This window comes from Galeopterus variegatus, unplaced genomic scaffold (genome assembly GCF_000696425.1).
Source record: "Galeopterus variegatus unplaced genomic scaffold, G_variegatus-3.0.2 Scaffold973, whole genome shotgun sequence".
NCBI lineage: Eukaryota > Metazoa > Chordata > Mammalia > Dermoptera > Cynocephalidae > Galeopterus > Galeopterus variegatus.
This window is the reverse complement of record NW_007727084.1, coordinates 419,299-445,128: the sequence shown is the minus strand read 5'-3', so window position 1 is coordinate 445,128 and position 25,830 is coordinate 419,299. Positions and strand designations below refer to the sequence as shown.

Genomic DNA, 25,830 nt, shown 5'->3' with positions numbered 1-25,830 from the left:
GGGGCAAACCCACCATTTTGAACTCAGATTCCTGGATTCGAGGACCACCCAAGAGCTCCCTCATTCCCACCTCAGGGACCCAGCATTTCCACAGACGATTTATGCAGGCTGTTCACTGAGCAAAGGCACACAGCCCAGGCAATGAGTAGGACTGGACCTCACACCAGTCTGCTGGTGAAGCTGGGCCTTCAGAGGAAGGGTACATAAAGGCACTTTTTGGGCTAACTATGGCTCTGCTGGGTATGCCCTCCCAGAATCCCAAGCCTTGCAGAACCTCACCCAAGCCCATCCTTGAGCTCTAGACCTGGTCCAAGTCCACCTTTTATGTTCTGTCACTTCATTAATAATCCCTTCTCTTCCATCTCAGATTGGGAGTTGCTTCAGAAAGTTTGGAAGCCTGTTTCATGGCCCTCTGAGACTCCTCTTCTGGGGAAGGGGGATGCCACGGTCTCTTTTACCCAAGTAGAATGGGACTTGCAGTGTACCTAAGATCCAGTGTCTTGTATGGGGTGTGTGTGTGTGTGTGCAAAGGTCTTGGAGCAGGACAGTCTCAATGTTGTATGGGCTTGGGACCTGCATCTGGCCCCAAGCATCTGGAAATGTGCACTTGCCTTTCTTCATTACCCAGACTTGGATGGCCTTGTGGGAGCTCAAAGGATAGGTCCTTTTGTCACTTCCTTTAAATTATTAACTATTTATTACATCCGGAACCTGTGAGATTCAGCTCTCCCAACCAGACCCTGGGATGGGTGAGAGAAAAGAGGGAGGGGTGTCCCTCCCATCCCCACTCTGCCCAGCTCTCATCACTGTCAGACCCACCAGAGCTGAGGGCGGAGGGGCTGGGGGCTGGGGCAGCCTGGGTCCCCATCCCTCTCTCTGTGCCTCGGTCTCCCCCCTTCCGTGATGGGTGGGGGGGAAGCTCCATTCTTAACCTACCTCGTTTTAGGGAGGGGTGGGACGGGGACCAGAGTGCTGTACGGTGCTGTGGGATCTGTGGATGAAGTGGTGGGGGCTGGGGGAAGGTTCCCTGGCCCCCATCTCCCAGCACCACCTCTCCCAGGTCTCCCAGTCTTGCTCCCTGCTGATACCCACCTCTGATCCATGATTACCCTTCATGGCCCCCATACCAGGGGTGCATGGAGGGCTGACCCTGGGAGCCAGGAAGACCTCAGACCCTGGAGCCCCCAGGCTGAATTTCCCAGCTGCTTGCCCCTCGGATTGGATGCTTGGCCCCCAGACTTGGGGGAGGCACCCCAATATTTATCTTAATGATCTTGATTCCAAGCCAGTCTGTGACCTCAATATTGTTAGCATCAGTGCAGGCTGAAGTGGTGGGGGAGGATGGGGGCCAAAGACCCAGCCTTGTCATTGGGGGAGGGGGGCATGAGATCTGCTCCAAGAAATGTCTGTGACAAAGTCTCAGTCTGTGTTATTTATTTTCATTGGTGCGCCCCATCCACTCATCTTCCTGAACTGCAAAACCAGTCTCCTACCTAAATTCTCCTTTTTCCTGCCCATCCTTTAGTTCCAAGCAGAACCTTCAGCTAAGTTTTATACATTCAGTCACAACAAGTACATTTGTTGAACACCCATGATGTGCCAAGCTCCTTTGAATGCACTGGGGATAAAGCTGTGAACAGAACAGACAAAAATCCCTTCCCTGGGCTGGCTGGTTAGCTCAGTTGGTTAGAGTGCAGCCTCATAACACCAAGGTCAAGGATTCGGATCCCCATACTGGCCAGCCACCAGAAAAAAAAGAAAAAAAGAAAAGAAAAATCTCTTCCTACCAAGAGCTTATAAACTTTGTAGTGGTGGAGACAAGTGAGTGACTTAATATGTTAAGAATGATATACACTATAAAGAAAAATAAAGTGGGGGTGGGGGATACAGGCAATTTTAGTGAGTGGTCAAGTTAGGCCTCATTCAGGAGTTAGCATTTGAATAAATCCCTGAAGTTGGTGAGGGAGTCCTGCGGATGTCTGCACGGAAGAACACTCCAAGTAGAGGGAACAGCCAGTGCAAGGTCATGAGGCAGGAATGCCTGGTAAGTCTGTGGAACATCAAGTGACATAGAGTGTCTAGAGGGCAGGAAGCAAGGAGGAGATTACTAGGAGATGAGGGCAGAGAGGTGACAGGGCAGATCTGTGGGGTCTTGCATGCCATTGTATGGGCTTTGGATTTTACCCTGAGTGAGATGGAGCCACAGGAAGACTCCAAGCATGGGAGGGATGTGACCTGATGCAGGTGTTTACAGACTCCCTCTGGAACATGTGGGCAACAGACACACTGGGATGTGGGGGGTGCCAGCAGGCTGACAGTGAGGAAGCTGCTGTGATGGTCTGGGAGAGAAAATGGGGAACAAGACCAAGGCAAGGGCAATGGAGCAGGGGAGAAGTGGGCGGATATTGGACCTATTTCGAAGGTAGAGTCCACAGATTTATATATGAGGTTCCATATAAAGAAAGGAGCCAAGGTTCTAAGTCCAGGTTTTTGGCCTGAGCAATTGTTAATATTTTGTTTAGGTCAAGAAATGGTCCCTTGAGTGCCCTGCCTTGGGATAGGCAGGGCTGTGGGGGATCAGATGAAGGGCAGACTCTGCCCCTAAGGAACAAGTTCTGGCCCTTGTTTTTCCCTGAGCCTCTCAGCTCACCTCCACTCCCAGTGGAATTACCTAGGAACTACTGGAGACCAGGATAGAGTCAGAAAGAGATTAAATCTGGAACGGTTGATTCTTTTTTTTTTTTTTAAAAGATGACCGGTAAGGGGATCTTAACCCTTGACTTGGTGTTGTCAGCACCACGCTCAGCCAGTGAGCAAACCGGCCATCCCTATATGGGATCCGAACCCGCGGCCTTGGTGTTATCAGCACCGCACTCTACCGAGTGAGCCACGGGCCGGCCCTGGAACGGTGATTCTTTTTTTTTTTTTTAAAGAAGCCCCGGTAAGGGGATCTTAACCCTTGACTTGGTGTTGTCAGCACCACGCTCAGCCAGTGAGCAAACCGGCCATCCCTATATGGGATCCGAACCCGCGGCCTTGGTGTTATCAGCACCGCACTCTACCGAGTGAGCCACGGGCCGGCCCTGGAACGGTGATTCTTTTTTTTTTTTTTAAAGAAGCCCCGGTAAGGGGATCTTAACCCTTGACTTGGTGTTGTCAGCACCACGCTCAGCCAGTGAGCAAACCGGCCATCCCTATATGGGATCCGAACCCGCGGCCTTGGTGTTATCAGCACCGCACTCTACCGAGTGAGCCACGGGCCGGCCCTGGAACGGTGATTCTTAACAGCAACAAAAACAGCAGTAATAACAATAGAAATAGGTTCAGTGGTTAAAAAGCACGAAATTTGGAATTAGATCTTTTGAGTCCTGACACCACCATGAAATCACTGACTTATCCTCTCTGAGCTTGTTTTCTCCTCTGTAAAATGGGGATAAGATACTTAGCCTAGTAGCACACACTAAATACTCAATACATGTTAGTTTTTATTCATAACCGAGTACCCCAATATGTCTGTTAAGCACTTTTTACATTCAAAACTCTAATCCTCACAAACAACTGTAGGACGTAGGTACTATTACCCCAGTTTTATACAGATGGGAAGCAACTTGGCAGGAACATAAAGCTGGTGAGTGGTGGAATCAAATCCTGACCCTCATCTGCCTAACACTGCTGGGGTGTAGTCTCCTAATCACGATGGTTTATTGCACCCGCTCCTTTCCTCCAAGGCCTAGAGAGGAAGAGGGGTGAAGGCCTAAGGGGCACATTGTGATCGATGAGAAAGAGGGGTGGGTGTGAGGGGTGAGCCGGGATTCCTGAGTCCCTGACATAATTCCAACGTTACGGCGGAAAGGGGGAAGCAAGTTCCTGGACTTGGGGCGGAGTTGGGTGAACGCTTGGTTTGGGGTGCTTTACGAGCAGAAGGCAACTGAGGGAGGCTGTGGAAAAGGAAACCGAAGTTGCTTTTATGTTGCCACAGTAGAGACACTTGGTAGCCACTCACGACAGCTGGGGTCCTGAACGCACTCTGAAATTTACAGAGCCACGGAGCGTTTCCAGAACTCGGACGGTTTACGCTAAGGTGGTGGTGGCGGACCTGTGGGCGGGCTCTGCCTTCTCCTACACCAATTGGAACGCCGAAACCCCTCTGGGAGACGAGGCTGATTGGTCAGCGCCGCCACACGCGAGTGCGCACGGCGCTCCTGGGGCGGAGCATGCGCAGCAGAGGCGACGCGCTCATGGAGGGGGCTGAGGCGGAAGCGCGAGAGTGGGACGATGTGGCCCGGGACCTGCTGGCTCTGGGGTAAGGGGGTGTGCGGTGTGACTGGGAGTGCAAGAAGGGAGGGTTTGCTCTCAGGACGCAGACGGTGAGGGATTCTCACTGGCCTTCCCACCCCCTGGCGCTGCCTCGGTCCCGCCGCAGGTATGGGGGTTTCCCGGGGGCGGCGTCGCGGAGCACCTCGTGCCCAGACTTCAGGGCGCTGTGCGCGCGGCTGGCGGCAGAGCTGGCGACTCTGGGAGACCTGGAGCAGCAGCGAGAGGAGGGCGCCGAGGTGCTGAGCGCCGGCGACGGTACGTCTGGAACTGGAGGGTCGGAGGGGTGGAGCCGCGGGTTCCGCCGCCGGCGCCGCGTCCTGACATCTCCCGTTTCCTGCAGGCCCCAGTGCGGAGGAGGAATTCCTGCGACAAGTGGCCAACCTGCTGCGGGAGTGGCACTGCCCGGATCGTGCGCTCTGCGGCGGAGACTGCGTGACCGCGCTGCGGAAGCCTGGCACGGGCTTGCGCCTGCTGCGTGAGCCGGGGGAGGGCCCGGGATGCGGAAGTGGGCGAGGCCACTGCCTTTAGAGTCGGCGCGCTCGGAATATTGAAGGACAGCAAGGGTCCCCAGGGGGCGTGGTCAGACTCTTGAGGCGGGCCAGAGGGTCCAAGGTGGGTGGAGTCAGAATTGAGGCGGGCGTAGGGCTCTAAAGTGGGCGTGGTTAGAACTTTGACAGGACGGATTGAAAGTTCATTGGGTTAGATGCCACCGCGCAAGTGGTTCTGAAGTGGGAGGGAGTCGAATTTTGGAGTAAGGGACAGGGTCTTGATGTGGGTGGAACTTATTCTAGAGGCGGAGCCAGAGTTCTAGGTGGACGGGACTAGACAGTGGGAAGTTTTTAAGTCTCTGGAGCTTTTTGACTCCTATGGATGGGAGAGCAGACCTCTTCGGTTGCACCACTCGCTTTCCTACTTCTAGGCTTTCTCTGCTCGGAGCTCCAGGCTGCTCGCCTCCTGCATCTGCACCCCTCGCTGGATCCCAGCCCTGTGCTACCCTTTAGGGAGGGGGCAGAGCAGGAAGCCGGCATGGTCCAGGAACTAGTCCTTACCCTCCAAGCCGTGGGGCTGCCCAGCCCCACGCGGGGGATCCCCGCCAGCCGTCTACTGTGGGAGTTGCATACCAAGGTATGGAGCAGAGGGGTTACTCCCCACCGGGGCCAGCCCACCTTCATTGGGGGGAGGGTCCCCTATCCAAAAACAGCTCTGGCAGAAGTACCCCAACCACAGGGATGTTTTTCTAGAACTATGATTTTATTTTTCTTTGACCTGGGTCTCCAGGGCCGTGGGAAACTGGGGTCCACAGAGGGGTCCATCCTGTTTCTGCCCCGGTTGGCCTCTTACTTCTTCTCCCATCAGATCTCAGAGCTGCTGCCTTCCCTGCCCCCAGGGTTCATGCAGCCCCTCCTCACCTACCCGCTGGATGCACCTAGATGGGTAAGGATGTGTGTAGCTGTATGTGAACAGTGTTCTCATCCAGAGGTGGGAGTGAGAAGGACCCCTGGTGTCACTGAGACCTTTTCTCCCAGGAAGCGTTGGAGTCTTTGTCCCAAAGCCTGAGAGATCAGTACTGCTGCCGCCGCTGCCTCCTTCTCAAGCGCCTCGACCTCACAACATCTGCTTTCCACTGGAGTGATCGGGCAGAGGTGTGGGTAGAGTGTGGGCAAAGGACCTTGGTGGGAGCAGGGAGGCCCAGTTGTGAGGGCTACAGCTGCAAGGCAGAATAATGAGGATCGGAAATATTATCCTCTTGGAAGTTCTGAGACCCAGGCCATTTTGGAATCTCGTGTGAGGTTTGGAGCTTCTAGAATCTCAGGGCCCCAGGGCATTCTAGAATTCCAAGCTCTGAGGTGGGAGTGTCTTCAGAGCTAAACCCTTATTTAAAGATGTAGGCAGTGGGGCCCTGAGTGAGGAAGAGGTGTTTCCAAGATCACAGATCCCCACCTGGGGAGGGTTCTTGGGTACTTTCTCCATGCTTTCCCTCCCCCGCCCCACCCCAGGCCCAAGGAGAGGCCATGAAGGCAGTGCTGATCCCAGTCCGAGAGGTTCTGACCCCAGAATCAGACGTCTCCATTGCACATGTCCTGGCTGCCCGAGCTGACCTGTCTTGTCTGATCCCAGCTACCAGCAAGGCTGCCCGCCGAGGGACCCATTGTGCTATCAACAAGGTGGGCACTTGGGGTAGGGAAGGGCCCTGGCACCCTTGGCCTTCAAATTGGCCTTTCAGTCTTTGCCTTGGTCCAAGCTTGTCCTTTCCCTCCAGTGTTCTCTCTGGGCTTCTGGCCTCTGGGCTCACCACCTCTAATCTACTCTCTTCACATAGCAGCTAGAATGTTTTTAACACAAAAATCTTTTATTTTTTTGGCAGCTGGCCAGTATGGGAATCCAAACCCTTGACCTTGGTGTTATTCTCACACAAAAATCTTTTTTTTTTTTTCCTTTTTGTCTTTTTTCGTGTCCGGCAACGGACCGCAACCCTCAGTGTCGCGCCCGTACCGGACCGAGACCGGCAACGGGATCGCAACCCTCGGTGCTGCGCCCGCCCCTCGCTCAGCCAGTGAGCGGGAACCGGTCTGTATGTGGGATCTGACCCCTCGGCGGGAGCGCCGCCACACTCCCAAGTGGCGCACTGCCACACAAAAATCTTATCATGTACTTGGCTAGCTCAGAATCCTTCCATGGCTCTCCAGTGTTTTGAAAACAAAGTTCAACTATTTACTTGAGCACCTGCCCCCACCTTACCAGATTGGGCTTAAAACCCTTGCTCACCACTTCACCCTATCTATTGTATTGAATTTTAACAGCTTTTTAAAACAGAAATACCTTCTGTTTAAACGATTATCTGGCCTCATTCCTCTGTAAGTAGTCTTATACTTAGGTGAATGAATATTAGAGAATAAAGTCTAGCACAACAAAGAGTAAGGCAAATTTAAGTTAAGAAAAAAAGTGATTTGCTTTAAGGAAATACAGAAATATCACAGGTGATGCCCAAATGCTGGATATCTAGAAGAAAACAGGAAATGTTATATAAAGCCCCATATATGAAATAGACAAAGTTGAGGTGCTCTCATTAATACTAGGTGGGGACTTGGGCCTCTGCCTTCATCTTCCCCTTTGTTTCCCTCTTGCTGAGCCCCTTGGAACCCAGTTTGAATGCTCCATGCTTGTATCTTCTACCAATCCAGTCCCCCCTCCTCCAGCCACTGTACCCAAATAGTCAGCATCTGCCCTTCCTTTTTCAGCCTCCTGGTCTTTGCTCTCTGGCCCCCTTGTCCAAGATATTTTTTTTCTCAGAATCTCAAATCTAATCAACTCTCAGGTGCTTATGGGCAATGTGCCAGACCGGGGGGGGCGCCCAAATGAGCTGGAGGCTCCCATGCCCAGCTGGCGGAGCCGAAGAGAAGATGGAGGTGGGCGGAAAGCAGGCCGCCAGTGCTGGGGCCACAAGAAGAAGAAGAAGAAGTAAAGGTGGACTGGTGGTCAGGGGGTTCTTTATGAGATGCTGATGCCATTGGTAATCTTTGGTGAGTCAGGTTGAGGGTTTCCTTTGGCACCTGGCACATAAGCCCCCCCATCCCCTGTTTCTGAGGCCCCAAATGTCCTACCCCCATTCACCACTCAACACCAAGAACCATGTTCTCTGGAAAATAAATTTATTTATTTATTGGTGGCTGGCTGGTACAGAGAGGAAAATAAATTTAATTTATAGCAGCTGTAGGACCTATCTCTGTGAGGGCCAGGTCAGGGGTGCTTCGGTTTGTGGAGGGATAAGGGATGTCTGCTCCCTGGATCTGAACAGGCCCCTGCTGCTCTGACCCACAGAATCCTTTGCTCTTCAGCAACACATCTTCTATGGTCATGGGGAGGGATATAGTCAGGCACTGGACAAAGATTTATCAGGTGCCCATCATGTGCCAGCCCTGTTCTAGGCACTGGGGACACAGCAGTGAAAGACAGATAAAAATCCCTGCTTTCCTGGAGGTGACATTTATGGTGAGGAATGGCAGATACTAAACGAGATAAATAGGTAAAATGTATAGTTTGTCACATGGGGAAAGTTCTATGGAGAAAAATAAAGCAGGAAGGCAGGATTGAATTGTCGGGGGGATAGTGTCTTTGAATATGATTAGGGGAGGCCTCACTGAGAAGGTGTCACTTGATCGAAGTCCCATGGTCGGGGGCATGTAGGCCTCTGGGGAAGAATGCTCTGGATAGAAGGAACAGCCACTGCAAAAGCCTTGAGGTAGGAATATTTTTGGTATGTTCAGGGAACATCGAGGCCAATGTAACTGAAACAGGATGAGCGAGGGGGCAAGGGGTGGGAGGTGAGGTCAGAGAGGTGATGGGTGCAGACTGTGTGGGGTTTGGTGGGCCACAGTGAGGACTCTGGCTTTCACTCTGAGTGAAAGGAGCTGTGGGAAGGCTCTGAGCAGAGGAGGGATGTGACCTGACTCAGGTGTTCATGGGCTTCCTGTTCCACTCCCTTCCCAGCTTTCTCTCCTGTCTCTGGAACTCCAGAGTTTGGAACTCTACCCACTCTCTCCTCCTCCCCTCCTGACCCATTCAGGCTGTCAGTGCAGCATATTGGTAAGGAGCTTCAGTTTTAGAGACTCAGAAGAACTGGGTTTGAGTCCTGCCTTCAGCCCTTGGGAGCTCTGCCACCTTGGGCCAGCAGCTTAACCTCATTGAGCCTCATTCTCATTATCTGTGAAATGAAGATTTAGGGGGTTGGTGAGATGATGCCTAAGTCTAAATGTATCCAACATGGAGCTGCACAAATACAGGAAAAGGAAATATGGTTAATAGCCACTGTGATGCAAAAGAAGAAAATAACTTTCTCTCAGGGTAAGGGAGAAGGGAGTGAGGGAGAGAGACCAAACGATGTCTAGGAATTCAGCTTGGAGGACAGGGTGGATGGTGGGGCCATCATCTCTGGGCAGAGAACCTGAAAGGAGGAAGATGTTGGGTGATGCAGGGAGCATAGGGTTTCACTTCCAGGAGCACTGCCTCACCCAGACTGTGGTTAAGTGGGTGAATGAATTTTTCTTTTAAGCCCAACCTGAGTCTTTGCCTTTGAATAGTGGAATTTACTCCACTGACACTTATTGTAGCTCCTGATGTATTCGGCCTTATTCTTGTCATCTTCTTGGTTTCTTTTCTCCCTGAATCCTTTTTCTGTTCTACTAATGGTTTCTCCTTTCTTTCCTCCCAACATACTGAAACTTCTATTTTTTTGCCAACATTAAAAATTAACCAGTATCAGTACCCTCTCACCTAAGCAATTGAGGACTTTTGCATATTTTTACTTTTCTGTGCTTCCTCAAGTCTGTCTGGTTTTCCAAGGCAAATGGCCTGTCTCCCCTATGTCCAATTGGGGGTAGAGAATAATTCCTCCTCACCATCTCTGGTTCCCAGGAAGGGTGTGGGGACTCCGTCTGGGTCCAAGCATGGCGGAGGTGGCACCCAGTTTCAGATTCCAGGGATAGTGTGTAGGAGAGATTTTCCTCGGAGTCTGTGGAAGGGATATGGGTATGATGCGAAGGGTTTCATGACTTTGGAATTAATCCCCATCCACTAGGCCCCTTCTAGGACTGCTGCACTCTGGGTCTTACCACTGCTGGCATGGGGAACTGGTGGGGGTGGGATAGGGGCTCCTGGGGGGCCTGCATCGCCCTTGGTCCCTGGCCTCTTACACTCCACCTTCACTTGGTCTCTGCAGTGTTTGTGGCAGCACAGCCCACAGTCTGGGGAAAACGTCAGTGGTTAGTGAGCAGAGGCTCAATTCATACCCCCCCATTCCTCCAGCGTGTAGGCCCTACCACTTACTGATGCCCACTCACCCCGACAGCGGTAGCCTTGTTTGGTGACACCCCAGAGCTGGAAGAGAAAGCAGAGTTGGCTAGGGGAGGGCAGGCTGTGGATTGATCGTGAGGGCAGGTGGTGGGGGAGTGTGGATGGGTGGGGAATGTGGAAAATTTTCAAGGCTTGGAGGCTAAAATGGAATTAAAGGAATGTGGTGATTATCTCAAGTTTGGGGAATCATATAGGATTTTACGATTAGGTAAAATTTGGAGTTAATAAAATGTAAATTCTTAAGGGCTGGCCTGTGGCTCACTTGGGAGAGTGCGGTGCTGATAACACTAAGGCCACGGGTTCGGATCCCTATATAGGGATGGCTGGTTAGCTCACTTGGGAGAGCGTGGTGCTGACAACACCAAGTCAAGGGTTAAGATCCCCTTACCGGTTCACTTGGGAGAGCGTGGTGCTGACAACACCAAGTCAAGGGTTAAGATCCCCTTACCGGTCATCTTTTAAAAAATAAATAAGTAAATAAATAAAATGTACATTCTAAGGGCTGGTCAGTTAGTTCAGTTGGTTAGAGTGTGGGGCTGATAACACCACGGTCCAGGGTTCGATCCCTGTACTGGCCAGCTGTCAAAAAAACTGAACAAAAAACTAAAGGTTTAGAAAATTAAAATGTAAATTCTATGGTTAGGGAGGGATTGTGTCTGTTGTGTTCTTGCTGTATCCCCCACAGGGCCTAGAACTATGGCACAGTGGAGGCACTCAGTAAATATTTAGTGAATGAATAAGTGAATTTGGGAAGTAATCCAGGGTTTGTGAATTAGTCTTTTTTTTTTTTAAAGATGACCGGTAAGGGGATCTTAACCCTTGACTTGGTGTTGTCAGCACCACGCTCTCCCAAGTGAGCTAACCAGCCATCCCTATATAGGGATGGCTGGTTAGCTCACTTGGGAGAGCGTGGTGCTGACAACACCAAGTCAAGGGTTAAGATCCCCTTACCGGTCATCTTTTAAAAAATATTGGTGTTGTCAGCACCACGCTCACCCAGTGAGCAAACCGGCCATCCCTATATGGGATCCAAACCCATGGCCTTGGTGTTATCAGCACCGCACTCTCCCGAGTGAGCCACAGGCCGGCCCCGTGAATTAGTCTTGATTTGGAGATTGAGAGATTTGTCCATTATCCAGAGTTTGAGGATATCTTGAATTTGGAAATTATTCAGGGTTTTAGTGATCTGGAATCTAGAGGTTTGGGGATCAATTCTGTTTGGACATAATCTCCCCAAGTCTGTAGATTATCCAGAGTTTTGGAGATTATGGTTTTAGATATTTTCCATGGTTTGGCAATTGTCCAGGGTGGAAATTATCTGGGATTTGGGGATTATCTGGAATTTTGGCATTATCTAGAATTTTGAGATTATGCAGGATGTAGGGGATATCCAGTGTTTAGGGTTTATATGGAATGTGGGGATTACTTGAGGCTGGAGGATTTTCTGGAATTTGGGGATTATCTGGGGTTTAGGGACTGTCAGCACTCTGGGGCAGGGCTGGCTTTCTGAGCCCTGGCTGCTAGGAGTTGGGGCACTCTGGGGAAATGGGCCCTAGGGGTGATAACAGGGCAGAGTGCTCACGAAGCCGCTGCAGCTGTCACAGAAGGTGGGCTTGCGGAAGGTGACCTCATGGAAGGTGTGCAGGAAGGCCAGGCCCAGTTTGGAGCAGATGGCGCTGGCCCGGAGCAGGTACCCCGTCAGCTCCTCCCTGCTGAAGGACCCGCTCCTGGGGGCAGAGACCAAGCTTCAGCATGACTGACACTACCTCCTTCAGATCCAGGAGTCCTGGTAACCCTGGTATTAAATAATCCCCAAATAGTCTTTGGGGTACCCAGGAGTCGGGGCCACTTACCCCTGGCGGGGGGGTGGGTGGAGTCCATAGCAGGCGAAGGGGAAGTTGTTTGAAAGTCGTTCAAAGTCTTCCTGAGAAATGGTTCCTTGGCCTTCAGGGTCATAATTCTTGAACACAGACTTCAAAGGAGCATGGGAAGGGCAGAATAAGGCCAAGTCATCAAGTTATGAGCCCCATAGTGTTAGATTCCCCTCCCCTAGCTTCAGGCCTATATAAATGTCCCAACAGCCAGGCCGCAGTCCCTTCCTTACCTCCACCAGCTGCTCCACATGCCGACCCAGGGTGACCCTGTCTGGCTTGGGCGTCACACCAGGGGCCCACTCTACTACCAGAGGCACTTTGAAGGGGGAGGGTGGCTGGAATGGGGGCAGAGGAGCACAGTTAGTCAGTGCATAGGCTTGGGCGGGGGGTCAGAAGTCAGGGGTCAGGTCTCACCAGACTCTTGGGACAGCGGGGTTCCCGGGCGTAAGAAAGCTCATAGATCTCGTCCTCTGTGTAGAAGAGGTCCAGAGAAAGCTGGGGGATGGGCATGGGCATTACAGACTCCTCCTTGTGTCCCTCCTCCTACCTACAGCCTCTGAACTTGCCTGCACCCTCACTCTCCATCCTTTTCCCAAAGCTCCTCTTCTCTGGGGACTCTTAATTTCTTCCCACCAAGACCCCATTCACATTCTACACTGCCCATTTTCTCACTGAGGCCTTTTTTGATTTCCCTATTTAAGACTGCAACACCCCGTCTCTTTACATGCCCTTTTCTGCCTTATTTTTCTCTATAGCACTTATCATCTAAAAGTGATGATACTTGGGGCTGGCTGGTTAGCTCAGTTGTTTAGAGCGTGGTGCTGATAATACCAAGGTCCAGGGTTTGATCCCTATACTGGCCAGCCACCTCCCCACACCCCCCCAAAAGTGATGGTACTTGTTTTATTGGCTGTTTCCCCCTTAGAATGTCAGCCCCCCAAAAAGCAATTTTTTTTTCTGACTTGCTCACTGCTGTGTCCGCAGTGCCTGAAATAGTGCCTGACTCACAGCAGGTACTTAATAAACATTTTAGAGTTAGCACAGCATAGGGCCTTAGACACCCATCTTAGGGCAGGGCTGGCTCCACAGGCCAGTGACCCAGGCAGTTGCAGAACCTTTGTTTAGAAGGGCCCCTGCTTTGTTTAATGCGCCGCTGTCACCATCTTGAAATTCTTAATAATTTTGAACAAGGAGTCCCACATTTTCATTTTTTTACTGGGCCCTGCCAGTTATGTAGCTAGCTGGTCCTGTCTCAGGGTCTGAAAGTCAAAACTACATGGCCATTGGAATCCCAGACTCTCCCAATTTAAAAATCTTCCAGTAAAGCATAGCTGGAATCCCATACTCAAAATCTTAGGACACAGTGTAGTTATTAACATACGTTAATATATGGGCTCTGAAGCTGGCCTGCCCGAATTCAAATCCTGGTTTTATTCCTATAGGACAGTGGGCACACCTCACCTCTCTGGGCCTCAGTTTCCCAGTCCATAGAATGGGCACAGTGAGAGTTCCCACATTGTAGGATTGTGAGGTGGAATGAAATGATTTGTGGAGTGTTTAACACAGTGTCTATAACTGTTATTAGTTTTTTGCTTAGATTCCTGGATATGTCCAAGCATGGAATTTTGGACTATTGGCATGAGAAGCTCAGAACCTTGGAGTTCAGCAATGTGAATGCCCAAAGCAACCCCAGAGCTCAGATCAGTGGATACTTGAGTTGCTGGGGGAATCAGGGGAGAAAATGCACCACTTATATAGAGCTCACTGTGTTCCAGATACTGTTTTAAGTACTTTATATGAATTCTGTTATTGTTTGATTCTTCTCAACCACCCTTTGCAGTGGGTTCTACTATTATTTCCATTTTGAAGATAAGAAAACTGAGGCTGAGGCATTAAGTGACTTGCCCAAGATCACACAGCTAGGAAAAAACCTAGAAGTTCCAGCTCAGTGCCTGTGCATTCCAGTACTATTCTATCCTAGTCCTGCAGACCCTCACCCACCTAGGACCATAGTTCCCAATACCCTGGGTCTCAGCCTCTGGGAGCTCAGCCTGGCCGGGGCAGGGCAGCTCACCGTGAGCAGATGCAGCAGGTCTTCATTGGCACTGCAGGGTGGATGCTGCCCTTGGAGGGCTGCCAGCTCCTGCAGCCGCAGGTAGAGGCTGTTCAGTTTGGGTAGGTGCAGGCGGCCGTCAGGCAACCTATCAGGCTGTGCCTCATGCAGGGACACCAAGTCCTTGAGATGCACACCTAGTACAGGCAGCCGGAAGCCCATGCAGCCAGCCCAGGTGCGGCGGTAGCGAGCATAGTTGTTGTGGGAGGCCAGGAGCTCATTCAGCTCTAGCAGGGCCTGTGCGGGAGGAGTATGTTATGAGGGGCATGTTATTGCAAGGGTAATTCAGTACCTGAGCTCCCTGGAGAAAAGTATCCTAGCAGCCTCCTGTGTGGGCTCTAGACCCCCAGGGGCCTACTGGCATTTTGGACACCTCCTAGGCACCTCCTATCCAACCTTGGCCTCAGCATCTCCTCCAAACTGCTCTTCCTCTTGGGTCCCTATCTCAGAGAGGCCCAACTGGCCCCCATTTCCCAGGCTAGAGTGACTTCTCAAAAACCCGAATCTGATTATGAGTGCTGTCATCACTCCCAAACCTTCCCTAGCTCCTCATTGCCCTCTGGATAAAGCCCAAACACCTTAGCCCAGCTCACAAGGCTCAACAGGATCTTCCCCTGGGTGTCTCCAGCCTAATTTCCTGCCACTTCCTGACCTCAGCCACACACCAGCCTCATGAATGACTCATGCTTCCCAAACACTTCCCAGGACATCCCCAACCCATGTTCCTCCCTTGGGTGGCCCAAGGGTGTGTGACTTAGCTCCCCACCTGGACTGCAAGTTCTCTGCTAGCATCTCTCTCATCTGTCTCCCTCACAGCCCAGCTCAGGACCAGACACACTGAGAGTAGAGAGGGGTCAGCACTGTGGGTGGATGGATGACGACAAGGGAGGAAGAATGCAGACAGAGCCTGCAGGTCTGTGGCATTTAGAGGAGCAAGGTCCTCTGGTGGTTCCAGGGCCCCTGGGCAGGGATTGTTGAGGAATTAAGTGTGGGGGTTTGGAGAGCTGACCACTTGGACTTTGGGGAGTGTAGTGGGGGTTCACCTTCGTGCTGTCAGGGCTCAGGTGGGTGTGGGAGTCCTTGAGTCTGGAGATGGCACTATGACACAGGCCCCCTGTGACTGCCATCAGCGTATTGAAATTCTGCAGTTGGTGGAGCCTCTAGGAAGGAAGGTGATGCACAGAGATGGTAGGTGTCATAGGAGGCCAGGTCAGTTGGAAGCTCAGATGAGAGCATCTCAGCTGAGTTGGAGTCTCAGGCATGTGTGGGTGTGGACCAGTACTGGCATCAGACAGGTGAGAAAAGGTGGGTGTGTCAGGCAGGAGTGAATCACAAGCACACAAGCAGGTAAGTAAGCATCACAGAGGTGTCAGTTATCTAAGGGGCGGTCAGGCAGGTGATAGACGGATGGAAGGCTAGAAAAGTGTGGGGAGGCAGGCAAGAATGGAGAATAGACACGTATGTGTCAGACAGGTGTGGGGGGATTCAGACAGATGTCAGGGGGTCTGACATTGGAGGTCAGACTGCTCTGAGAGTCAGGTGAAGGGAGACATGCAGGCGTGGGCTCTGGGCAGGAGTTGGGAACCAGGCAGAGGGGATGGGACCAGAGTGATATGAAAGTGTCCACCGGACATCAGAGGGAATTCCCTCACCCTCCCTTTTTCCAAGTTTGAGGGGCGTTTAGGTCGCTGTGGAGAGAGAATAAGGCCAGTGAGTAGTGGAAGACATTTACACCAAAGAGACCCCAAGCAGACGCTAGAACCCGCAGGCCTAAGGGGCTCTACAGGAAGAAGCAAAGCGATGGAAGACGCCAGAGGAAGGGCGTGGTCTGCGTGGAAACAGGCAAAGGGGTGTGGCCGCGGTAGGGGTCACAGGACTTCCCTTTTCTCCAGAAGAGAGGGAAGGTATCCGGAAGGGAAGGGGGGCTACAGGGGCGTAATACATGGGGCGAGGCCAGGGAGAGAACGGATGTGAAGGGGAGAGATGCAGTCATTGTCCCGAAGGGACCGCTGGGGCTTAGGGACTGGGCATTGGAGCCTCGGTGGAGGATGACGCAAAGGTGGGGGCCTGGAAGGAACGCTTTGCCCTGGGGATAATAGAAAATTCGGGAATAGGGCTTGGGAGACGGGGCCAGGAGGGACTTGTCAAGTGCCACGTCTAGGGCCAAGGGGTGGGGCCAAGGCGGGTCTGACGTGGTGATATGGCCAAGGAAGAAGTACCGTCATGGTCCTGGGTTAGAACTCCCGGACTGAGGCCTTGGGAGCGGGGCCAGGGATGCTCCACGCCACCCCGAGATGGCCTGCTGGGGCCAAGGGACTGGGAGTTTTGGCGGAACTGGAACTCGAGGGTCGGGTGCCTGCGCTTGGTGGCGCTCACAGCCTCGCGGGCGAGTACCCGGGAAGCTAGCGGAACGGCGGGGCGGGCCTCACCTGTGCCACGTGAATAAACTTCTCCAGCACCTGCGCACGCTGTGCGGGCCCAGGACGGCTCAGCACCATCACCTGCACCCAGCGGGACACGCTGTTGCTGAGACCTACGGAACCCTCCAGGGCCGGGCAGCCCCGCACAGAGCCCTGCAAAACGTAGTCCCGCAGATCCTGGGGCTGGGGGCGAGGTGGGCGTCAGGGTGGGCGTGGGTCTCAGGCCCTACCCCTCACACACCATCCCCCTAGGAGTCCGATTTCTGCTGTCCCAGCTTGGTCTAGCCTGAATAAACTTTGTCATCCGTCTCCCCCCAAGTGGCCCATGGTCCTTTCCCATCTGAGAAATGTTTAAATAAAGCCAGGCACTATTCAGAGCACTTTATCGTATTAACTAATTTAATCCTCATAACTCTGTGAGGTGAGTACTATTATTATGCCCATTTTAGAGATGAAGCAATTGAGGCACAGAGGATAAGTAATTTGCCCAGGCTCACAAAGGCATGAGGCAGGGTGGGAACCTAATATATATGCTCTTAACTGTATACCTGACTGATAGACAGTCAGCAAAGGGAAGGATGGGGAATATTATGCCCATTTTAGAGATGAAGCAATTGAGGCACAGAGGATAAGTAATTTGCCCAGGCTAACAAAGGCATGAGGCAGGGTGGGAACCTAATATATATGCTCTTAACTGTATACCTGACTGATAGACAGTCAGCAAAGGGTAGGATGGGGACGATGACTTAAAACCAACTTCTGCTTATTCTGCTCAAAGAGTCTACATTCCATACCCACATCCACTGCACCATATGTATTTGTGTATGTATTGTGTTTTATATATTGTGTTATATACACACACACACACACACAAGGAAATTTTCACATTAAGGAACCAGATCCCCACCTTCCCTTGACGGTGTCAAGATGGCAATAGCTAACATAGGTATGTTGATGCACATGGAATTGACATTTGGGTAGATAAAATATGGCAAGTTCAAGTGGTTCAACAAGACAGCATGTACTGTGGACCGTGCACTGTTTCTATGAGGCAGGAACTGTTAATATCCTCTTTTTACAGATGAGGAAATTGAAGTACAGTAAATTTAAATGCTTGGTGAATAAATGAATAACTGATAAAATATTTTGAGCACTTACTATGTGCCAAGCATTGCAATAAGCATTTTTAAATGGACATATTAATTTAATTCCCTCACTCATGCAATAAAGTATTATGACCTCCGTTTTACAAATGAGTCCCAGAGAGGTGGAGAAACTAGTTCAAAGTTATACAGGTCAGAAGGGGCTGATGGAATTTGAATCCAGGGGCTCTGTGCTCAGCCAGCTCAACTCATTTTCCTAGATCCAAATTTAAGAGTTTGAGATCCCTGCTGGTTGCCCATGCAGGGATCCTCTCAGTCCTACCTGGCCCCAGTCAGGCCCCATCCCACACCAGTCTCTCCCTTGCTCAGGGTCCTCACCGTAATAGCCTGGAAGGACCGGAACTCCAGATAAGTGAGGTGCTGAGCCAGCTCTCCAGTCTCCAGGTGGTCGAAAAGCAAAGACACTTTGCGCTTTTTGCTCAGGCCTGGACTGCTCATGGGGGGCGGGGGTCCAGGGCCACCAGGGCTTAGGCTGGAGGCCAAGAGGGGCAGAGTATTGGAGTGGCTCAGAGTTGAGGGTTTGGGGGTGTGGAGGGAGATGGCAGAATGAGGGTGGGGCAGAGAAAGGGGCATGGGGCTGACTCACAGGTTGGAGGAGTCTCCCAGGCTCCTCTGGGCCGAGCTGCCCTCCTGGGCCACGGTGGCCCAGAAACGACCTATAACTTCTTCTAGCTGGGGCTCCTGGTGCACCGCCTCTGGGTGTTGGGTCAGCCAGTACCTGAGAATGGTTTGGAGATGGTGGAATGAGGCTGGGTTTGGGGTGGGGGTTGGGAAGGTGTCTACAAGGTGTCTCTTGGGCTGAGGAATCTCTAGGTGCTGAGCTGTGGTCTCTAAATGTGTGCAGGGGGTCTCTAGAAGGTGAGGGTTTGGAGAGACACCAGGTTGGGGGGGTCTGTGGAGTAGGACTGGGGGTCTCTTAACACAGGCTGGGGAGGATCTATGGGGGATGGATTGGGGGATCTCTTGGAAGCTGGGCTGTTGGGAAGTAGGATGGGGGGTCTGGTCTCAGGAACTAGGCTGGGGGTTTTGGGGGCAAGATTTTGGGGGTACAGGGTGAGGGGGTCCTAGGAGTTAGGGTGGGATAGTTTGGCAGTTATTCAAAATGTTAAACACAGAGTTCCATATGACGCAGAGATGCTTCTTCTAGGTATATATCTAAGAAAAATGAAACATTTGTCCATAAAAACTTGTAAATGATTATTCATAGCAGCATTATTCATAATAGCCAAAAAGTGCAAACAATTCTAATGTCCACCAACTAATGACTGAGTAAATGATATGTGGGATATAAATTCAATAGAATATACTTAGCAATAAAAAAAAAAGTTAAAGTTCTAAAAAATGCTACAATATGAATCAGCCCTGAAAACATTATACTTGTGAAAAAAAGACCATCACAAAAGACAACAAACATTATATTTGTGAGAACAAAATGCTACACTAATTAATCATGATTCTGAAAGATATTTAACATGTGCATAAAGAAAAGTAATAAGTTTCAAATGGATAAAAACAAAAATCACTCAGTCGTTTTGGGAAAAATATTTCTTTTTTCAAGGTAATACATTTTTATGATAATATAAATATTTTTTAAAAACTGTAAAAAATAATTATTTAGTAATTTTAATCTTTATAAAATTATTTCATATTTTAAAATTTATAACATTAAACAAACATTATTTAATTTTTCATAACGGTTCTTAATATTTGGTTATTTCATTTCATTCAGTCCATGGTTATTGCAAGGGAAAAAAAATACATGGAACAATTTGGTAATTCTTCCCATAATGACAAATTAAAAGCAGAATGTCAACAAAGGCATACAAATTCAGTAGAAGAAAATATTCTAAAGTCATATACAAGATCCCAATAGGTAAAAAAATATATTGTTTGCAGAAACAACAAACGTACAAGAAAAAGACTTGAACATATAACATTTTTATTCTTTTTCATAGAAGTTCAGAATAATACAATTACAAGAATGATTTAAAAGGAAATTTCTCAAAATTTTCTGTCTATAGAAGCTAACATTTTAAGCAAAATTCAGGTCAAATGATTCCTATAGTTTGCCAATCATTTAAAGAATTTCAAGTCAAGGTATTCTTGAGATTTTCTAATGTACAAGTCCTTGGTTTAAAATTCCTTCTGGAAAACATGCCACTGAAAAACATTTTCTTGAATTATAATCCACAGTGCAAAAAAGTCTTCAATGTGCTGTTTTATTAAATGTGCTGTTTGAAAGTGACTGACTATTTAATATTTTAGTATTAGTATATGTATCAGGACATTAGAGCAGTTAAAAAATTTTTTTTTTTTCCTTTTTGTCTTTTTTCGTGTCCGGCAACGGATCGCAACCCTCAGTGTTGCGCCCGGACCGGACCGGCAACGGGATCGCAACCCTCGGTGTTGCTCCCACACCTCGCTCAGCCAGTGAGCGGGAACCGGTCTGTATGTGGGATCCGAACCCTCGGCGGGAGCGCCGCCACGCTCCCAAGCAGCGCACTGTAGCAGTGTGCCACCGGGCCGGCCCTGGACAGACTGTTTCAAACATAGGAGCGCCGCCACGCTCCCAAGCAGCGCACTGTAGCAGTGCGCCACCGGGCCGGCCCTGGACAGACTGTTTCAAACACCAGTTCTACCCTGCATGAGCTTGGGCAAGTAACCTAACGTTGTGCCTCAGTTTCCTTGTCTGTACTGTGCATGGGCCAGCACAATGCCTGGCAAGTCTTGTTGAAGATCAAAATTGCATCAGACCTCCTCCCTCTCCCCAACTCAGGAAAAACGCAGGTGTCTCTCTTATCCTAATGTAGTGATTGAGACTCATTTCACACACTCCTGCTCCCATTTCATACCGCCCAAAACTGAAGCCTAGCCAGAGCTGGGTGCTTGGCCTTCTGTTAGGATTGGGGAGGCTGGCCGGGTAGGGGGACACTCACCAAAGGACTGGATGCATTTCTCCAGTAGTTCATCTTCACTGCAGCCACCTTCACTCAGCACGCCCAGATTCATGGAAGCCATGACCTTGCTGATTTCCCGGGGGCTGGGACACGTCTTGTGGCGGCGGGCCTGTCGGGGCCGGCCCCGCCCTCCTGTTTTCCCAGTGCATTCTTGATGGGACTTCCTGTGGGCACCCCCCAAGGGAATCATGGGAGCTCCTTCCTTCAGGAGACTCGCAGAATTCCTCTGACCCCCAGTGCCCAGTGCGCCATGGGAGAAGTTTCCTAAAGGCAAAGCCCCAGGGTTACTCCTGACCTACGATGAATTCAAGGGAGAAACCACCAGAAATATTCCAGATTCTCCAGGGAATCATGGGAGAAGACCCCCAAGACAGTAAGGACCCCCCTGGAAATCATAAGAACTCCCTTCTCCTGGCATTGTCCCCAAATTCCTCTTGACTATAGGGTCCCAAGACATCATGGAAGAGATTTCCTGTTGGCAGACCCTTGGGATTACTCCTGACTTCCCAGGGAATCATGGGAGAAGACCCCTAGGATCACTCCTGACCTCCCCAAGGGGAATCATGGAAGATTCTGCCCTCAGGCCCACTCCTCAGAATTCCCCTTTGGTCTCCAACACATGCCTTTCCTCCCCCCAGCCCTCATAAGAGCAGGCAGACCCCTGGCATTCCATTTCTCCTCTTCTCCCCTACCTTCACCCCTACTAAGGTTACCGAACCCTCCCCCAAGCCAGCCCTGGAGTCTTAGCCTCTAGCCTGGGTCCCTAGATTTGGTGACTGGAGGGAAAATACCAGTGCGAAGTGACCTCTCCAGGGCTCTTCAGAGCTAGGCAGAGGTCCCTGGGGCTAAGGTGGATTCAAGGAAAGTTTAAAAATAACCCTCAATCTGTCTTGTGCCTCCCAGAGGCTCCTATTCCAGTTGGGGAAAGAGGGTAATGGAGAGACAGGGATGGTGGGAGGAGAGAGGGAGCAGAATCCAGGTTCCAGTGTCAGACAAAATAGGTTCAAGAAATTTCTGCTAGCTATGTGACTTTGTCAGTCACTTAATTTCTCTGGGCCTCAGTTTCCTCATATGGAAAATGAGGGTCATTCTTGGACCTGCCCCAGGAATTTATTATAAACATTCAATGCCTAGCTCCTCAAAGGTGCTAAGTAATGGACTTAGTATGCCCAGGCTGTTAAGTGACCAGAGGTGGGAAAGTCGAACTTGAGGTGCAGAGGAAGAAAGTGATCAGGCAGAGAAGGTAGGCCTGCAGCATGAGGGTGAAACCAGAAACATGGAGACCAATAACAAAGGCACTGCCATGTCCCCTGGCACATTTTAAGGGCTCAACAAACTGGTATTGAATGTTGTTGAAAAACAGCAGGCATTAATTCAGTGCTGAATATGTACCAGGCTGAGGGAGGGCTGAGCACTCTGTCTGGATCAGGGGTCCTCAAAGCAGAGTCCCCAACCAGTACTAATAGCATCACCAGGGAACTTGAAAAAAATACAAACTCTCAAGCGCCACCCCAGACCTACAGAATCAAAAACCTTAGGGGTGAGCCCAGCAACCTGCACTTTACAAGCCCTTCAGTGATCCTGATTATGGCCAAGTTTGAGAACCACTGGTCTAGATGGTCTCACTGAGGACTTACAGGCCCCTCCATGGTAGGGTCTACGATTATTCTACTGGCAGAAGAAGAAACAGCAGTTGAGTGACTTACCTAAGGTCCCAGCCAGGAAATAAGACAGCCAGGACTCCACCACTAAACTGCTGAGTATGATGGGGAGGGGATCCCTTTGCCCATCACAGTCATGCTGAGGGAGGTTGGAGGAGCTACCCAGGCTGGGGACCCAGCCACCACTCACTCTGTGGGAACAGGAGGGTAAGCTTGCCCACGAGATAGAAGCCCACTCTAGAACCAACTGGCATAGCTAGCCATAGGCTGCTTCCCACCCACCTGTGGACTGGCAGCCCCCAGTAGTGTCTGGAGCTGGCAGCAGTGGTTTAAGAGGCAGCGGAACCAGCTTGCTCTATATCACACTCCCCTCTCCTGGGGCAGGGCCCTTCAGGAGCCTGGAGTTTCTAGTCCAGGAGTCAGCGACTGTGATGGGGAACCAAGAAGACCCCAGGAAGGACAGAGACACCCAGTAGAAGGAGTTAGGGTGGGGGGGGGCAAGTAGGGAGAAGGGGACGCAGAGCGCTCTAACTCCAGAGAGAGAGGACAAGGCACAGATCCTCATATACAAGCAGCCCCAGTTCTGGCAGGCTCTGGACTCCCTGAAGCATCTCTTCACCTGGCAGCTCCTGTGCCTGATCTTAGAGGAGCCGGGCATGCTGCCCCCTCGTTTGTACCTCCCCAGTCTTCCCACACAACAGGAGGCCCAGGAGCTTGGGGCACTCTGGTCTCCTTGGGGAGGGTCCTCTCACCTCTTGCTGTCTTTCCTGTTCATCTTCCTGGGGGCAGGGGGGGAGCAGAACGGGTCTTGCAAGTGTGGCTCTGTTCCTCCCCCCTCTCCAATGCTCTGGCTACTTCTCAGCCCCTTTGGAGCAGGGGCCTCCTCAGTGCTTGGGAAGGAAAGAGGAACTGCCCCTCCCCACCCACCCCCAGGCCAGGGGGAAGGAAGAGGCTGGGGAGAGACCAAAGGTCCCCCTCCCCCACACGGGGATCCCTTCAGGCTGAGGTTTCCGGTGCTGCTGGCCCCCACCCCCAAGGGCCCAGCACGCCCTCTCTCTATCTCCCCCATCTTTCTGTCTCTAGACCCTTCACTGTCATACTTCATTAAAAGCAGGGGGGGGTTTTCTTATCTTTTTTTTTAAGTATGACTAATATTTCTGTAAAAACACACATACTTAAAAATCTATATTTCTATAAGGACATATTCATGTATATAATGCACAAAGGTTTGAATGGAAACTAAGTCATAATATTTTGTGTATTTCTTCTTATGTTTCTTCTATTCCTGGTTTAGTTTTAATGACATCATTTGTACGCTGGAAAATATTTTCACTTTATTATTTTTATTGAAACAAACCCTTATGTAACACCTACTGTGTACCATACACTGCTCTAAGGGCTTTTAAAATATTAACCCGTTGGGGCCGGCCCGTGGCTCACTCGGGAGAGTGCGGTGCTGATAACACCAAGGCCACGGGTTCGGATCCCATATAGGGATGGCCGGTTCGCTCACTGGCTGAGCGTGGTGCTGACAACACCAAGTTAAAGGTTAAGATCCCCTTACCGGTCATCTTTAAAAAAAAAAAAAAAATTAACCCGTTTAATCCTCACACAACCCACTGTTATCTTATTATAAAAACATTACAGATGGAGGTTAACACTCTGGAGCCCCCTCCCCATCCACTGTCCCTCTTAGGCAGTGGTGACCAATATACATGTGGTAGGGTTTCATCCAAACTGTTGTCTGTGTATTTATGGGGGGTTTCTCATTTTTTTCTGTGTGTTTATGTACATAAGTGTGTGATCATAGAAACAGACTTTTGAGTATGTGTGTTTTTTTCTTTTACCTAAATGTGTCATGCTTGGCATATTTTTTAATTGGAGTACAAAAAAGAGCACAAATCATTAAATATTTAGGTTGATGAATTGTCACCAACCGAGCAAAGCCATGTGATATTCACATAAATCAAGACACAGAACAGTCTCATCCTCTTTAAGCTCCTGTGCCACTCCCCACACGTCTCCCACAAGTTATCACTAGCCCAACATCTAACAGAGTAGTTTTGTCTCGTTTTGAGCAGTATGTGAATGGATTCATCTATTGTGACTGGCTTCTTTCATTTACCATCATGTCTTCGCAGTTCTTCTGTTACTATATTTGGTTATAATTTATACTTGTTTGTTGCTGTGCAGTCTTTCATTGTGTGACGATTCCATGATTTATTGATCAATTTTCCCGTGATGAACATTTGAGTTGTTTCCAGTTTGGGGCTGTTGTAAATAATGCTGCTGTGAATATTTGAACACCTGGCTTTTGGTAAACATATATTGTACAATTTTGTAGGATAGTACTCAGGAGCTCAGGAGTAGAATCAATGGGTCATAGTAGTATGATTCTGCCAAACCTAACATGTTAGGAATTCAACTAAACAGCTCTCTCAGAAGTATATTTTTCATGTTTCTTTTCTTTTTTTCTTCTAAAATAGGTCACCATGGATTTTTTTTTTTTTTTTTCATGCAAGAACATTTATTTACTTACTTATTTTGCAACTGGCTGGTATGGGGATTCGGACCTATGACCTTCGTGTTATAAGGCTGCTCTAACTAACTGAGCTGACAGGCCTGCCCACACCAGGGCATTTAGACAAGTGTGGAGTCCATTGTCTTTAGTTTTTCCATCACATGACCTACCATAGTTTCAGACCCTCTCTCTTCTCTCCCTTCTCTCTTTCCCTTCTCTCTCCATCCCTCTTCCCTTTGGTCTCCATGGGCTGTTTGTCTTTCAGCCCATCTCCAGCAGCACCTGCCTCTTGCAGATGTGATGTAACAGGTCCTGGCTGAGCTGAGCTTGTAGTGTGGGAGTGTCTCCAGGTTCTGGGGAGGTCGAAAAAGGCCCTGGCACTTGTATATACTCAAATGGCCTCCACGGCCCTGGAGATGGTTAATACCAACAGTAATAACATGGATAAACACAAAGGAAAAGACTTCTGAATTGAACCACAAAAACTAATATGGCATTGGCTAGAGCACAGCCTTGAAATACCAAAGTCAAGGGTTCAGATCCCATACCAGCCAGCTGCCAAAAAAAGACATAAAACAAAACTAATATGGCAGAAAAATGATGCACCTGATAACATGCAAACATGGATTTTCTTTTAATGAAGACACCATGGGACAAATATCAGGTGACAGAAGGGGAAAAGGTATTTGCAATATTTAAAATCGACAAGAAATTAAACCTAGAATGTAAAAGGCACAACTGAAAATCACAAGAAAAAAAGACAGCAACTCTGATAGAAAAGTGGACAGAGTATGAGTAGGTAACAAGGAAACCCAACACTCTGACAGGTGCCTGAGAAGATGCCAGAAGTTATTGGCACCTGATCATGGAAGTGCAAATTAAGATGACAGTGAGTCATCCCATAGGTCTGGCAAAAATTAGAAGCTGAAGTGACAAATGGCAATTGGAGATGTA

General features: G+C 49.9%; 2 protein-coding genes across 2 annotated transcripts; one reads left to right on the top strand and one right to left on the bottom strand.

The window, feature by feature from the left end:
* The first annotated feature begins 3,754 nt into the window (after window positions 1-3,754).
* FAM98C (family with sequence similarity 98, member C) lies at window positions 3,755-8,025 on the top strand. Its single transcript, XM_008573949.1, has 8 exons — window positions 3,755-4,303; window positions 4,424-4,572; window positions 4,658-4,792; window positions 5,237-5,442; window positions 5,674-5,751; window positions 5,844-5,960; window positions 6,315-6,482; window positions 7,634-8,025. The coding sequence occupies exons 1-8, from the start codon at window positions 4,215-4,217 to the stop codon at window positions 7,778-7,780; spliced, it is 1,089 nt and encodes a 362-aa protein (XP_008572171.1). The 5' UTR covers window positions 3,755-4,214; the 3' UTR covers window positions 7,781-8,025.
* A 1,110-nt stretch (window positions 8,026-9,135) lies between these two features.
* Window positions 9,136-23,130, bottom strand: RASGRP4 (RAS guanyl releasing protein 4). The gene is made up of 15 exons (XM_008573956.1): window positions 23,108-23,130; window positions 20,674-20,858; window positions 18,324-18,486; window positions 18,056-18,209; window positions 16,584-16,757; window positions 15,198-15,314; window positions 14,116-14,391; window positions 12,456-12,536; window positions 12,272-12,376; window positions 12,021-12,139; window positions 11,750-11,894; window positions 10,155-10,191; window positions 9,927-10,058; window positions 9,714-9,826; window positions 9,136-9,259 (listed from the first exon to the last, which is right to left on the bottom strand). Exons 1-15 carry the CDS (start codon window positions 23,128-23,130, stop codon window positions 9,200-9,202), a joined length of 1,884 nt encoding a protein of 627 aa, XP_008572178.1. The 3' UTR covers window positions 9,136-9,199.
* Between the last annotated feature and the right edge of the window lie 2,700 nt (window positions 23,131-25,830).

Coding starts and splice junctions, on each gene's coding strand:
- FAM98C (XM_008573949.1), top strand. CDS start 4,215: ATGCGCAGCAGAGGCGACGCGCTCATGGAGGGGGCTGAGGCGGAAGCG. Junction 5,752..5,843: donor CGCTGGATGCACCTAGATGG/GTAAGGATGTGT, acceptor CTTTTCTCCCAG/GAAGCGTTGGAGTCTTTGTC. Junction 6,483..7,633: donor CCCATTGTGCTATCAACAAG/GTGGGCACTTGG, acceptor ATCAACTCTCAG/GTGCTTATGGGCAATGTGCC.
- RASGRP4 (XM_008573956.1), bottom strand. CDS start 23,130: ATGAACAGGAAAGACAGCAAGAG. Junction 20,859..23,107: donor AACAGGAAAGACAGCAAGAG/GTGAGAGGACCC, acceptor GGGTGCCCACAG/GAAGTCCCATCAAGAATGCA. Junction 9,827..9,926: donor AGTTCCCCATGCCAGCAGTG/GTAAGACCCAGA, acceptor TCCCTTCCACAG/ACTCCGAGGAAAATCTCTCC.